This window comes from Centruroides sculpturatus, unplaced genomic scaffold, assembly GCF_000671375.1.
Source record: "Centruroides sculpturatus isolate CEXI.00-Female unplaced genomic scaffold, Cexi_2.0 scaffold1508, whole genome shotgun sequence".
Lineage (NCBI taxonomy): Eukaryota > Metazoa > Arthropoda > Arachnida > Scorpiones > Buthidae > Centruroides > Centruroides sculpturatus.
In genome coordinates this window covers 78,135-94,614 of record NW_019385649.1, presented here as the reverse complement: position 1 = coordinate 94,614, position 16,480 = coordinate 78,135, and the positions used below count along the sequence as shown (strand labels likewise).

General features: G+C 28.7%; 1 protein-coding gene across 1 annotated transcript in view; it reads left to right on the top strand.

Annotated features, from left to right (window-relative positions):
* Window positions 1–14,120, top strand: part of LOC111640878 — a 32,169-nt gene extending 18,049 nt beyond the window's left edge. The window contains exons 3-5 of the mRNA XM_023386958.1: window positions 1,485–1,577; window positions 5,932–6,204; window positions 13,479–14,120. Coding sequence (XP_023242726.1) covers window positions 1,485–1,577; window positions 5,932–6,204; window positions 13,479–13,721 — 609 coding nt within the window. The 3' untranslated portion in view covers window positions 13,722–14,120. The remainder of the gene's footprint in view (window positions 1–1,484; window positions 1,578–5,931; window positions 6,205–13,478) is intronic.
* Window positions 14,121–16,480: the final 2,360 nt, after the last annotated feature.

Here is a 16,480-nt window from a genome sequence, read left to right as displayed (position 1 = left end):
TTTTACTTAACAAGCTAACTTCAAAGAATATATCTACTACATTAAGTTTTTAATTCAGTTAATCTATATATATATAAAATTACATATCCTGACTGATTCATCATCACTCAGAGCAAACCACTGAACCTGAAGAGGTGAAATTTGGTACACAGTTAGGGTACATCATGAAAATGCACATTAAGAAGGGATTTTTGGAAATTCCCCCATGGGAGGAGAGGGAAATGATTAAGGCTTAACCTAGAGATGGCTTCTGTACTATTTTAGATGCGATTTTTTGTTTTTGATAGTAATACTTAATTTCCAAACATACAATATTTACCAAATCATCCAAATCGTTTGCCTGAGCAATGCCAGGTTCATTTGCTAGTTAAACATATATTGTAAAATGATGTCAATATATATATAAAAATCCTCTTAAAACTGATATATTTTAGTTTGAAATATTAAAAATTTTGTAATTTAAGTTATATCATCTTTTTTTATAATTATAAGATTTTAATTAATATCTTACATATTTAGAAATATTTTGTTAGCAGGTTTAATACATAAGGTCTAAAAATTTTATGAGGCCAAAATGAAATTATTAAAGCCAGAATATTTTGAAATGATTAGAGTATTCTAGAACAGTGCTTCTGAAAGTTATGGATCTGCAGACCACTTAAATAAATTGCAGATGAACTGCAGACCACCTATGCCCTCATCCATTTCTTATCTTGTAAATATCACTTTGTATAATAATATATTGTGTGTCAAAATAGTTTATGTATCCAGTAAACTAATGTAAGAGAGATTGATATATGAAAATGTTCTTTTCTCCAGGCTAAACATCAAAGAACTGCATTGGAGTTGATTCATTCAACAGAATTTACTACATTTAAACATTTATTAGATGGCATGAAAGTTAGTACAACATGTTACACAGGATATTTGCATTTTGTAGAGAGAGAAAGATTACAAATTTTTGGTGCCTCACAAATCAGAACTAGAATCCCCATTGTGGATCTTTGGAATGTAGTCCTTCTGTTAGCAGTTTGGAAGAGAAGCAGCAAGTAAAGGGATGTTGAGGAATCTGAGGGCACAGAAGAGCACTAATCCAAAAGAGGCACACAAGCACAGCAATCAGAACAGTTGAAAGAATGGGCAATGACTGACTGGAATCAGCCATTCCTTGTCAGTCAAAGTAACAAATACCTTAGAGGTGTGGGAAAGGTGTCACTACCAATTCTGAGAAAGCATAAGTTGATACTCTCTCAGGTCAAAAAGTTAACATATATTAGAGCTTCTGATGAGGTCATCCTTTAGTTGTTTTCCTTTTATTTGTTCAATTCTCACACATATATCATAAATTATTTTACAGGCTTAATTTGTTAGCTAACTTGAAACTAATTTGAAATTTTATTGAAATATTAAAATAAAAATATTTTAAAATAACTATTTACTGTGACTTAAAATTTCCATAATTAAATATATTATTTAATTTTCAGAATATAGAAAAATTAGCAAAACTTAATATTGGAAGAACTTCACCCATTAGAAGCGTAGCCAAAGAAAATACCTTTGGATTGAATAAACAGATGGTAATTATTGTGCAAAATTATATCTGCAGACTTTTTAAAGATTAAATTAACTAGCAATACACAAAAAAATTTGTATAAAAGTATGTAAACATGCATCAAATTTTTGTTCTTGCACAGTACATTAGATTATTGGATCAGTGATATAAGAAAAATATGAATAACCTTTTTATATATACTGTAAATAGAAAATTATTATTGAGAAATCCTGAAAGAATTATCTAATATAAAAAATTGAAATTAAAATTTTAAGTGTAAATAGAAAATTATTATTTACACTTAAAATTTTAATTTCAATTTTTTATATTAGATAATTCTTTCAGGATTTCTCATTCACTATGGTTATCTGAAACCAAACAGTTTATATACTATTATAATATAATCTCTTTTGATCCTCTTCTTTCAACTTTCTTTATCTCTCCATCCAAAATTCCTTTTTATTTTCATGGCTTTTTAACTTCTTATATCCAACTTCTAGATCTATCTTTTTTGTGACTTTTCTCTGGTATCCATTAAATTTTGTTAGTGGTAAGTTTTTATATGCCATTCTTTTTACATTTCAAAACTATTCTCTCCTCTATTGTAACTATAATATTTCTATCTTAACCATTCTTCTTATCATATTCCTTTCAATTCTACCCATTTTAATTTTCTACAGATCATCTTTAAGGCCAATAATTTCTGCTTTTGATTGTATTGCATGGATCTGAAATTTGAGTAAAAATTAACAATGCTCTATAAATTAGTTATTTATTTTTTAATATTATATTTTTACTCTTTATATTTNTTACACCATTCCTGCTACGAGTTTGACCCTCAACATATCCAGATTAGACCACCTACAAATCGGATCTGACTTGGGACAAAGCCAAATTTCTTATAGTAATAGATACATTTCTTAGCCAAATTAACTTGTTGTTGGCAATTTTTGATTTATTTATTTTTTAATATTATATTTTTACTCTTTATATTTCAAAATGAAATTTGTTAATCTTGAGAACATGAAATAATAATGCATTAATTAGAAATAGAAATTAAATTATAGATTTGTAGTTACATCACATTTGTTCATTACATTCACAAACTTGCATTCAGTTTTGTCTTCAATATTTTGATGTTTGACAGTTGAAGTTTTATAATGGAACATCATTCTATTGAAGAGCTTTACAGAATTAAAGAACATTTAGATTTTGTAATTCCCTTCCAAAATATTCATAGTTTCCTTAACTGAGTTTATCAAATTAACTCTTTAAATTAATACCTATCAGATACCATAAAAAAATTACATTATTTGAAATATGGGGTCAGTCTGACTCCATGCAAATAAATAGCAATGATTGTTTATATCCTCACAAATCTGTATTTATATTGTTTATTTTTAACATTTTATCACTTACAAATATTTATAATTATAAAATATTTGTTAATTGATTATTGTTAAAATTTTAGAATTAGTTAAAAATTTTAACTCTTTTTTTTTTTTATTTAAACTATTGAAATAAATATATAATAATTTCTCTATGAATTATTTTTACAATTCTTTCTGATGATTTTACTGCAATTACTACAAATGTCTTGCTGTCTTTATTTCTGAGACATAGGTGACAGTTTGATTTCTTAGTCCATTTTTCTGGTTGCACTGTACCTGCTGGAGCTTGATTATCTATTTTAATTCCATAGTGAGATATTCTTGAACAATGTGTATCTGACAATACTTGATAATAAATGAATCCATTCATGAAGTGAAGGATTATACAATAGTGAGATACTAATCAGTTTTACCAGAATAAAAACACAATCAGCCCCACATTGCAAGAGTTAATGAGTCATACAAGTAATTAATACCTATTTCTAGTTTTATTCTAACAAACAATATAAAATCCAATTTATATGAGAGAAGATAGTTGTAACAAAGTTCAACTTCTACACCAGACTGGATTGATATAAACAGTAATTACATGCCATAAAATCTTAAATCATGTATATGCCTTGCACTAAGGTATATAATTTTATATATAATTATGTTTAGAATGTTTTCTCTTCTTTTTGTAATGTGTCATTGTTATTTATTACCCACACCCAACACTGATGTAATATTACTACTACTTGATAGCTGTTACTTATCAGTGTTATTCAATTGTACACTATTTCTCTTGTACTTTAAAGGATAATTTTTAAATTGTAATTACATTGTAGTAATTTTGTATATATTTATGTTTTGAATTTTTTTTCTTTTCTCTTCTTTTTCATAATACATCATTGTTCTTTATTGCATTCCAATTTTGGAATGTTAAAAAGACCTGAAGATGATCTTAGTAGTAGATTGAAAAGATTTGTCTGAAAATTAAGTATATTAAAGTTCTTTACTGATGATTTAAGGTTTTTTTATGGTGTGTAATTTTTATTTAAAAGGTAACTGTAATAATCTTAAACAATATTTGTTTCAAAATTGAATTTTATACAAAAAATTGTTGAAATATTAAATTTCTGAAATAAAAATTAAAAAATATTATTATATTAAAATCCAGCAAAGATTTTTATGACAAACAAAGCAAATAGCTATAGTATTTAATTTGATAGCTCAGCACACTAAATGTATACAAAATATCAAATTGAGCAGTCTTTTGATATTAAAATCAAGATGTGAATCATTTAAAATATTAATTTCAATGAATAGTTCAAGTATTTTTATTATAAAGTAATTTCTTAGAAACAAGTTATGGATAAAATAGTTAAATGTAAGTGAAATGATAAAAAAATAAATAAAAAATAATATCAGTTTACAAAGAATTGATTTGTTTTTTATTTTTATATACTTATATCTTAACCTAAATTAAGAAGTCTGCATTAATGCAAAGGAAAGTACATGAAATAATTAAATCTGCTTTCACAACTTTGTATGTTTTAACACCCAATTTAAAAGTTTTACATTCTTTATTTAATATTTGCTTTATAAATTACTGTATATACCTTATTTTTTAAAAAAATGTAAATGATTTTATATTGTGTTTTAAAATTATTATATCAATATTAAAACCATTCTTTTTTTTAATTTAAAATGATATTTATTCTGGCAAAATTATTACAGAATAATGAAGGCATCTGAATTATTCCATACCTTAATTTTAACAACCAATTGATTAGTGAAATTTGGCTTTATTAGAGAGCTGAATTAAAATCTAATGAGTCTCAAGTACCTTTGAACCTCCTGGCTTATCAGAAGTATTTACTTAATGCAGAATAATCAGATATAAATCAGAACGCAGTCTAAAATTTAAATTCTCTTCCTTCCTGTGACCACCAAGAAAATCCTTATTCATTGTAATGTACTGCACAACACAAAAAGCACAATTACACAAAATTAGGGTTCTATTCAAGTACCAGGACCAGACTTAATTGGAAAGCAAAATAAGCAATCCAAAATAACACTTATATAAGCAAAAATTCACAATAATATTTATTAGGTTAAACAGTAATATATATATATATATATAAATAAACAACAATGATTATAAAGAAGACATTAATAATAAATATATATTTCAAATATTTAAAACAAGTAAGACCAATTATGTACAATTATTACAAAAAAACAAGCAATCAATAAAAGAAATTATTTTTTCCCAGCTCGGGACATACAATTAATTAAATCTTTACCAATATCAAAATAAAAGCAAAGAATACACCTCTTATGAGTTAATCACTTTATCAAAAGGATGCCAGACAATTCAATTCAATAAAGGTCACTTTTGGGAGCTACACCACACTGTTGAACAGGTGTGTCATCTTTTTTCTGCTTACAAGTATAATTCCGCACTACCCTATTTACATATTTAAACATTACAGGATCAGTCACTTGTGTAAATAAATATTCATTGGTCTTAATTTTCAATTTAGTATATTTTGGGGATTTCTTAGGATTTTCCATCCTTAAAACATAAAAAAGTCCCTGAAAAGAAACTAACAATTAAAAATAATGCCCAAAATATAAAATAACGATTGGACTTTGACTCCTTACACCATTCCTGCTACGAGTTTGACCCTCAACATATCCAGATTAGACCACCTACAAATCGGATCTGACTTGGGACAAAGCCAAATTTCTTATAGTAATAGATACATTTCTTAGCCAAATTAACTTGTTGTTGGCAATTTTTGATTTATTTATTTTTTATCTGCTTATTGATGCTTATGATCAATAAATTCTTATGTAATATAATAAATATAATATAATCAATAAATTTTTATATAATATAAATGAAATTCTAAATTGTTCTGGTGATTTAATATTAAAGAAATATTTATTCATTACACATTTATAATTATTTTATTAATTTAAGCATTGTTAATTTTTCAGTTGTCAAGTCATTCTGTAAATAACAAAAATAAAAACATCAGAAGTAATGGTACTGCTAGCGTAAAATCTTCGACAGCTCCTCCACCCAATACGGTGAATTGTTCTCTATGTGGCCGTCATTTTGCAAAGGACAGGATAGAAAAACATGAAGTCATCTGTCAAAAAATTAATCAAAAGAAAAGAAAAGTATTTGATGCTTGTAAAATGAGAGTAAAAGGTACAGAAGCAGAAAGTTTTGTAAGAAAAGGAATATCAGTAAAAGAAGAACCAGTGGTAAGATATAAAATTTTTAGTTGGAATTAAAGTTACTACAAAGTATACAAAACAGTTAAATTTAATATCATATAAAGGTTAGGAATTTTCACATTGTTACACTGTATGTAAAAATATCTTTTATAATATGAGATAGAGAACAGTTAGCATCCGCACATTGAAGTTAATCATAGTATTTTTTTTTTCTGATATAGAATTTATTAGTTTTAATTAAAAATTTTACTTTATTTAATATGAGAAGTTCTCACTAAATGTGTAAAGAAATGAATCTTTAAAGTATTTCAATTATAATTGAGAATGTAACTGATCAATACCTGCTGAAGATTTTTATTTATTTAAAAACATTTTGATGATTGTGGATCTTTCAAATCAGTTTTATCATTTAGAACACAGATTCTGAATTTATAAAAAAAGATTTAGTTATTTAGGATTAGTTATGCTAAGACAACCCAAGAAAAAAGATATATTTGTAATTACCAAAAAAAAATTATTTGAAATTTTTGGTTTTTAAAACAGTAACCTGCATATTTAAGTGATTTTATTCATCTAAAATAAACTGATCAATGAATTATGCAGTAAAACCTGTGAAAGCTGGAACCTGAGCAAGATGGAAACCTTTCAAAGGTGAAAAGTTCAAATATTTTTCAGTAAAACAATTACATCAATCAACAGATATTCTCTGAAAGTCAGAACTTGTAAAGTGTAGATGGAATGAAAGAAAATTTTGCTGTATGTTCTTTGAAACCTAGCAAAAAACAAGGTGTAAAGCCTTTACACTTTGTTTTAACCAGTTTTTATTGGCTTTAAGGATTTTATGTTTTTATTATCTTTATTGGTCAATTTTTTATATGTTTTAACCAAAATGATATAATTTCTACAGTTTTACTTGTTCTACCCCACGGTTTTAATAATTAGTTATTCCGGTTGTCACTATAATTATTTTTAGTTTTACCAATTTACATAATAAAATAAGGACTGAAGAGGAGCAATGAGCCCAAAATGTATATTTGTTGTAAATCATAGAAAATAAATCTACTTTTTCCATTAAAAGGAGTGTTCCTGTATTTGTTCTCAATAGCAACTTTATGCTAAGTTCCAAAGAACATACAACTAATTGAGAAAACAGAAAGCTATCAAGTACTGAAAATTTTGCTATTGCAACTAGGATTTCTCATTTCCCGGTGTTTTGCTTGTCCTGGGATAGAATTAATTATTTTTAAGATATACAAAATATCTTGAAATCAAATGATATAATTTTCATTTTTTAAAGTAACTTAATACGTTCTGCAACCTCCAAAATCATATTAATAATGCTGTGTAAGATATATATTAAAAATTACCTTTGAATTACGTAGAAATTTTCACAAATAGAAAAAATTTATTAAAGTTTGCTGGAAACTGCATACAACAACAACAGAAATGCTTTGAATTGAGTTGAAAATTAAAAAAAAAATGAACTTAGATCAAACTTCTAACTTAAAAGGTAATTTTTGTTTTTTAAATAAAACATAATACAAAATATTATTGTAAATTTTTATAATAAGATTTTAAAAAGCAAAGATGATCAATACTCTGATTGCTCAATCTGATTCTTATTTTAGTAATGAAAAGTCCTACTACCAAGAATGCCCTTTCCAATTCAATTGATGTGAATGGAATCGTGTTTAATGCATTTAAGAGAAGACAGAGGTTATGTGTTTTTTCACCTGTAGCCTGGAAGATTTCTAGTTTGTTTTCAAGATTGTAGTACTTTTGCTCTCTAGTATTCTTGATTTGTCTACCTTGGCTGCTTTAGTAGAAACATCAAGCTTACAGCACGATAATTCAGCAGTTTGTTTGGCTTTAATAATCAGGTTTATGAAGAAAAACTTCATACTTGTTTGTATCCTTGCCCAATTTACACAACCTGGCATTGTGCAGTTATTGAAGCTACTGGGCAAGGTTAAAAATTAATATAGCGTAAGCACAATTATTCCAGATATTACAGGTTCTGACAACTAAAGAATTTTCAGGGTCTTGCTACAAATAAGCTACATATTGATTATTGATCATTTGTGACATGTTATAATGAGCAAAAATTAAAAAAACTAATAAGTAGGTTTAAAATTAATAAATACAAATGTATTCTGACAGTTTATTATTTAATTATACTTTCTATTTGCAAAATTTCCTAACTTTAAGAGAAAACAAGAAAAAAGTGAACTTTTAAGAAATTTGTGGGATTTCTTGGGACGAGAAGGATTTTCCAGGTTAAAAAAAACAACCAGGATCCCGGGATCCTGTTTGAGAAACCCTAATTGCAACCCAAATACAGGGCACAAAAGCCAGAAACTTGTGTGTTCTGTATTTTTTGCATTACAATAAAATTAATAAGAAAATAAGCTTTAAAGGCTGCTGCAAGTTATAACCAAGTGAGTGCAAAACGAAAGGAAAGAGGAAAACTATACTAACAATAAATAAATAAGATTAACTGAATTTTGTTTGACATTGACAAAGGGGGAGAAATCACACTTGGATACTAACTACACCCATTCTCTAGTGTGTGTGTCATGTTCCTTCATTATTGAAAGCTTATTTCCTAAAATGTGATTGTCCTAAAAATTCTGAGTGGGAGGTTAAATTTATCTTTTAAAATTAAGATAGATTATCCCATTATACTTCCATTTTTCTGCCCAAAACTCATTGCATTAAGGATTGTTTTATGTGGGGTCCATTGATGTAAGATTATTTTATTGAAAACTGAATTATTTCCACTTACTGTATTTACATGTAAAATACAAGGTGTGCAAGACATCTCTAACAATGATAAACATGCATAAATCATAAAAAAACTATTTTTTCATCCAGTCCCGTAGAAGTGTAAAGAAACTTTTTTGGGACATTTATATATTTATATAGGCAATAGAAAGCAGTAGAAAAGTGGTAAGACTATATCCTGTGAATTGTGGAAAACCTGCAAGACACAGCAAAACAAAATAGTCTTGTCAAGTTCCTGCTTTTAACTTTAACTAGCATGCATAATTTTATATAACAAGTGCTTTTGAAGTTAGATCACATCAGGTCCACTTAGTTGCATAAAACAATATTATATTATTTTAGAGAAATAGAACAAACATCAATTTGAAATATTTGAATATCTTGCAAATATAGTTTGAGATAGACCAGAGAGTAAAAAATTAAAGATTAGCAGAGAAGAGTTCATATATTTTGACTTTAGCAGCAAGAAGAGAGAGAGAGAGTGCAGGATGGCAAAATTTAAGTACTTAGGATTGACATTAGAGAGTAGAGAAGGCTTGGATGCAGATATAACAAACAGAATAGGTATAAAATGGCAGAATGCAATTGGCAAAATAAGAATGAGCATAAAACAGATAGTATGGACATTAGAGAGAAGTTTATGTAAAATAGATTTAGGTACCTTAGGCATGTGATTAGAAGAGGAGAGGATGAATTGGCTAGATGAATTAGGGACTTAGGAACTAAGAGAAGTAGATATAAGCCAAAGAAAGGTTGGGAATTGTTTCCTAACTAGCAGTTAGGAAATGTTTCCTAACTGCTAGTTAGGAAACATTTAAAGGAGTTACAGTTAAATGAGAGTCCAAATAATATAGTTTGGAGAGCCAGCACATCAACACCTGACTCCTTTGTTACATAGAAAAAGGATGGATGATGATGATGATTACAAATATAATAAATTTCAAATAAATAAATATGTTTTTTTTATCTTTTGTGTCAGTAATAAATAAATAACAATTTTAGAAATTCCATATGGTGAGGATATTAGAGAAGATAGAAATTCAAAAAGAAAAAAAAACCTGTGGAAAAAGCACCTCATTATGTGGATTTTTTAATTACTTAATTAATTTCTTATTACACGTGTGGTTTTATTTATTTGACATTCATTACATTTACAAACAATTCAAATATTTCAAATTGTTTATTTCTATTTCTTGGGAATTCAACTGCTGAATAGTGAATTACTGTTTATGCTTTTTGTGAAATATTAAAAATGTTTCAATTAAAACAATAAAACCCAAAAAAGAAAGATAAAATAAGTATTTTTATTGATTTCAAATCATAACAACCTCTTTAACTGGAACTATAAAACTTATTGGCTTAGAGCAGGGGTGGCCAACCTTTTTAGCAGGTGGGCCAAATTTCAGAAATAATATTTCCTGCCGGGCCACGCACCAAATTTTTTTTTTTTGTTAATTGAAGTAAACAAGCAAGCGTGCTACAGCTTCAACCACATCGTTGCTTTCCAGTAGGTGAGATCGTTGTCAAACACTTGCCTGGTTTAATGTAAAAAAACACAAAAAATAGGTATATTTTTTTGAAGAAAATAAAACATAACCGAGAAACATATTTATTAGACAATTTAAAAATATTTAAAAGTGAGACATCTGACTTTGTTTTACAGAACTAAGTGCATCAAAATTCATCTCTACTGATGTTGTCGCTACACGCAAACAGTTTTCCAAATGAACAGCAGTAATTCGTGTTCTCACTTGTGATTTGATGAACTTCATGCGACTAAAAAGTTGTTCATACGCATAAGTGTTTCCAAATACCGAAACCATCGACAGAGCATGTTTGTAAAACGCAGGATATTTATCCTTGTCCAAATACGTTTCATAGAACTCTTCCAAACCTTCTGAACTCTTCTAATGTTCATTTGGTGATATGTACAAAAAAGTTAATATTTATGTTCATGCGGGCCGCAACACGACTCCCCGAGGGCCGCATGCGGCCCGCGGGCCTCATGTTGGCCACCCCTGGCTTAGAGTTTAAAAAAAAATCACCAACATCTTTGCAATTGATCTTTAGGAAGGTTCATTATAAATAGAAAAACTGGTCTATCTAAATTAAAACATAAAATTATATTGTATATTTTATGCTGTATATTACAGCACAACTTCTCATTATTTTTGCTACTCCTAATTATGGATTTATAATTAGAAGTAGCAGAATGTAGCTACAAAATAATATTTATTTCATTTTTTGTTTTATTTTTACATTGAGTAATGTTTGCCATTGTTGTTCTACATTAAAAGTGTAGATTATGAGCTACATACGGCTCTTGAATGTTACACATGCAGTTTGTGCAACATATCTGACCGTTATGATTGGATAGTGTTATTAAGTAAAGACAGTAGTGTGCACTGGAGTTCAGTTGTTTACTAATATTTTGTCAAGAAAAATAGTAATTTTCAAATATTCCACTTTTATAAGCCATTTGAAAACTTGTTATATATAGCCTAAAATAATCATAAAATATAATGTTTGTGGGGACTACAGATGGTTTTTTTGTACTTTGGTTTGTGACATTCCTGCTCTACTATTGACTATAATATACCATTCCAAAAATGATATTTTTAATGTTTTCCTTTCTAACATCTGGCGGTAAATAAACTTAATCCAACAAGCAACAAACAAAATTGTAGATAAATTTAAAACAAACAAAAGGTTAATGATACCATAACAATGCTACATTATTGCCTTGCCAGCTTTTATAAGTATTAAATCCTGAAGTGCAGCTGTGGAAGAATGTCTAGTTGACTACCCCACCTTTCAGCTCATTCCATTCTTTTATTACAGGCATTTACAAAGAGCAATCATTTAAGCTTAGAAAAAAATAAAATCTATACACAACTGTTATGTTAATATTAATATAATACTGTAATTGGATTTATACAGAATAAAAACATGTAATAAAACATGTAATACAATAAAAAAAACAAAATAAATAATACTTCAGACATTTATTTAATAAAAATTATTTCATAATTTTGCATGTTGATTTTAAAATTTTTTTCTTGGAATCCAGGTTATTTATCCTATCAACTAATAGTATCCTTGTGTTCTGGAAAGTTGCTTAGAATATTGTACATGTTACTAAAAATATATATAATTTTACTGTCTGGATATGAATATTTTTTAGCAAATAGTGGCCAGATCAATTATCAGTTACAATTGAAATGCTTTGTTTCTTTCTAATATGAGATATTTTAAAGTTTCCATTTATATAAAACTAGAATATGCTAAAATAATTGCTTTTATGTGATAATAGTGTTTAAATTTTGGCAACATATTGTATAAACTATACGGGAAGTATATTCTCCTAAATATTGCATTTATAGAAAAATTATTGGGCTGCAATTTTAAAAAATTGTACACTACAAATTAGGACTGTCCTCTGCCTGACTGTCTGTTTGGCTGCCCTTCCTAATCTCGAGAATGGAGTTGGATAGATGAAAGTGGGACCAGATGTGAAAAGCTTGGGGACAGGAGGCCCAGATTAACTATATACAAATTTCCGGTTTGGAACAGAAATCATGTTACTGATTCAAAATTTTTCCCCGAACAGGGTTAGTTAGATGACTGTCATGACTCTATTTCTAACAGAAAAAGTATGATGTGCAGGAGCAAAACACTATTACAATCCACACAGGCAAGCAATGTGTGCTACCTATTGCAGTAATGGAGTAATGACACATCCATTTTGCACTATATCATTGTTGCAGTAATTAATTGAATATAATATGTAGTTTTAAAAATTATATCCCTTTTTGTAAGAATTATGTTTAGTTAATTAATTCGCTAGTTAGTTTTTTCAATAGATAGTGCTACATATAAACCCAGCAATCGAACGTAGATAGAAATTAATCAGTATATAGAAATCCAATCAATAACTTGGGTGGGATGTACGACACAATCTATGTTAGAAGTATTTGAACATAACCGTCAAGTTTTGTAACAATTTGTTGAATAGTCTAGCAGTGTATAGTGAACAAACAAACATGCTCATTTATACATATAGATGAACACTTAGTTAATAAAGACACTTTTTGTATTTTGCAATAAAAATTATTATTTTTACATTTGTTGAGTTAGATAAATTAACAATTTCCATCCGAGACTCATCATGCCTGGCCAAAGGACTGGCCATGTGGAGTTTTCCAGGTTTTCTTCATGTTAGTTATACCTAGATAGGGGGTCAGTTTCCCAAAAGACTTCCCAGGAAACATACCTCTCGACAGATTGTCCATAAGTTGCATTGCCATATATGAATAAAACCAAAATAAGACTTGTCTTTTAAAATTGAGTCAAGAACTCATCTTGCTTAAGTAACTCTACATTATTGTATAAAACTGTAATTTTGCATCTGTGAAAGTCAAACATTAGCATAAATAATAGAATTATATTAACCATTTTATTTTTACAATTATTTTAAATAAAAATTAAATAATTCAAATGACTTAATTCTTATGTAGAAAAAGAAGAGTAATTGGCGAACTAAGCATGAATCTTTCCTGGAAAGCATTCGAGAAGCCAAGAGAGTCCAAAAGCATCTGGCAGCAGGAGGCAAGATTTCTGACCTGCCTCCTCCGAAGCCTTCCGAAAATCCAGACTATGTGCAGTGTCCCTATTGCAATCGAAAATTCAATGAGGCTGCTGCAGACAGACACATTCCCAAATGCAAGAACATTGTTTCCAACAAACCCAAGAGAAAATAAATTTCTTAATCTTGGATTTGTCATATTGTCTTTCAAGAGGTATGGCATCTGCAATACCCTTCCCTTTTATGTAAGAAGTTCCGAGCCTCGTCAGAATACTAGAAAATAGTTGTAAACTATGGAAACTAGGCTCAATCTTTCTACTGTCATTTGAAAAAAAATTATATATTTGTACGGTAATAAAAATTTTTGCTCGTCACGTGCCTTAACTAATGCTGGAAAAATGTGCTTAATAGGTAAAATAATCCTAATATCTGCAATAACTGTTATAGAGGATTTTACTTTTTACACATTAATTTTGTTTTTTTTATAAGTTTTTTAGATTAAGTTTTTATTATATTTAATAATGCAAGAAATGATTCTTGTACATTTTTATACTTATTTAATAAAAATATATATATCTATTTTTATACATGCAAGTAATTATTAAAATAAATTTTTCAGAATTTTAATCCATTCAAGAAATATGTGGTTAAATAAACTTTGCATTTTTATAATGATTATCATCTTCTTGTGAATTATTTTATATAAACATTCTCATTTCAAATTGAGAAACTGAGTTTGAAAGGTTAAGAGAACTGTAAAGTGGAATGCCACAGTGGGTTTTTTTCATAACATGGCGTATTCCTTCAGCAGCATCTTGTAAACTTTCTGGCAGGACTTGTAACCAAATTTACACTTGACCATCAGCATGCTTTTTTAATGTTTCAACTCTGAGCTATGTTTTCTTGGTTGTCCACTGTAGAAATATGCTTTCACTTGCAGCATTGGTTTGTGGGAGGCGGGACAATCTTTAAAACTTCTTTATATAGCACAATTTGCTGTGAAATGTTTAAATATTTCTACCTATCAATCTATGATGGTTGACTTCTTGGCCTTCCACTCACAAGTCTTTTCTGTGGAAGCAAACTTGGAAACATGAGTAATCTCTTCAAATAACTCATTGTCATTGACAGCCAGATGTGGAAATTTAAATATGACTTGGGGTAGGCTTGTTTCGATGTTTTCCCAAGTCAGTGTTTCTTTCAAAGCAACACAGCTGAAGTTACTTATATGTTTAAATTGCTCTCCTCTTTCTTGAAGATATTCAACACAGTTGTCATAGAACTTAATATTATTGCCATCATCATATTACAGTAAAACCCTTTGTTAAAACATTTTTGAAGGAAAAGGCTTGGGAAAATGTCTTAATAATATATTGATAGATGAAGTACTCAGGTTGGCTCTAGAATATATATTAAGTAAAGATAATGTAATCATTTAAAAATACACATGCACGTAAAAACATATACCCATAAGCATTGTATGTTGATTTACAGATTTGACCAAAAAATTTTACATCAAAAGAAATTCTAGGAATTCGCTGGATCACCAGTGGCCAAGTGGATAACATCATGGAACATTTGTAACTGGTCATGGGTTTGCATTTCATCAACAGGCTGGCCATGCAGAGTTTTCTGAGTTCTCTTCATGTTTATTACACCTAAATAGGGGCCAATTTTCCATATAAGGTCCTCCTTAAGTGATAAAATCGAATATTTTGGAAATTGATAGTAATCAATATCCTTCCCAGAACTATCACGAATATACGTACAAAATTTTGTAGAAATTGGTTCGGCCATTCTCATGTGATACTTGAACAGACAATTCACAGACATTCATATAGAACAGGTTCTTAACCAGGGGTCCGTGTGCTTAAATTGGAAAAATTAGTTCATTACCTTTGTTCTCCCTAAACTTCTACTGAAATCTAACATTTCCTTAACTTATGAATGTGTGCAATAAATGATGGTAGTATTAGCTGTATATGTTATCACCAATAGAAACAACAGCTATTTTTATATCATACAGTTGTTGCATTTCTCCAAAATTGGCATGAAAATCGAACCATGAATCTGTAATCCTTTTCTTTCTGATATTAACTGTATGGCAGATGCTGACTTAACCAAAGATGAACTTATTGATCTTAAGGCAAAGAGACTTACTACAGTTGGTGTTTAACTCAAAAAGCCCTGAAGAATTCTGGTGTTCCCTAAGAAAAGCTTAAGTCATCTTGTAAAATGAGCTATGGAAGCATTGCTTCCATTTAAAAAATATATCTTTGAGAATCGGGATTTTCAACACTTATAACAACTGAAAATAAAAACCATAATGATTCTTTCTTCACACATTAAATAATAATAATAATAAGCCAGAAACTATATAACACATCACTTCTGGTTGCAATCTCTTTGCACAGATTGATTATTTACACATAATCAAGTAACAAATATAATACACCAAGAGCTTGCAAACAAACACAAATTATTAGACATCCACAAACCATACTACAAATACATTCCATAGATAGTACTGGAAGACAACACGCACAAAATGTACTACAACAGAGCCATAATCATGGATAAAACAATTTATCACAACAGACCATACATCATACTCATTGACAAACAATAAAATCACATACATTATAGACATATCCATTCCAAACACTCACAATATATAAAACACATTCACTGAAAAAATTAGCAAGTACACAGAACTCACCCAGGAAATAAGGCATCTGTGGAGGATGGATAGGGTGCTTATTGTACCTGTTGCTCTCTCCTTTACAGTTGTGATACAAACACACACTACACAAAAGCCTGGGAACATTACAATTGAATAGAAACACATACATCACATTACAGAAGACCACTATATTGAATATGTGCCATATTGTTAGGAAATTCTTGAATACAGACACAGACACACTTATTTAA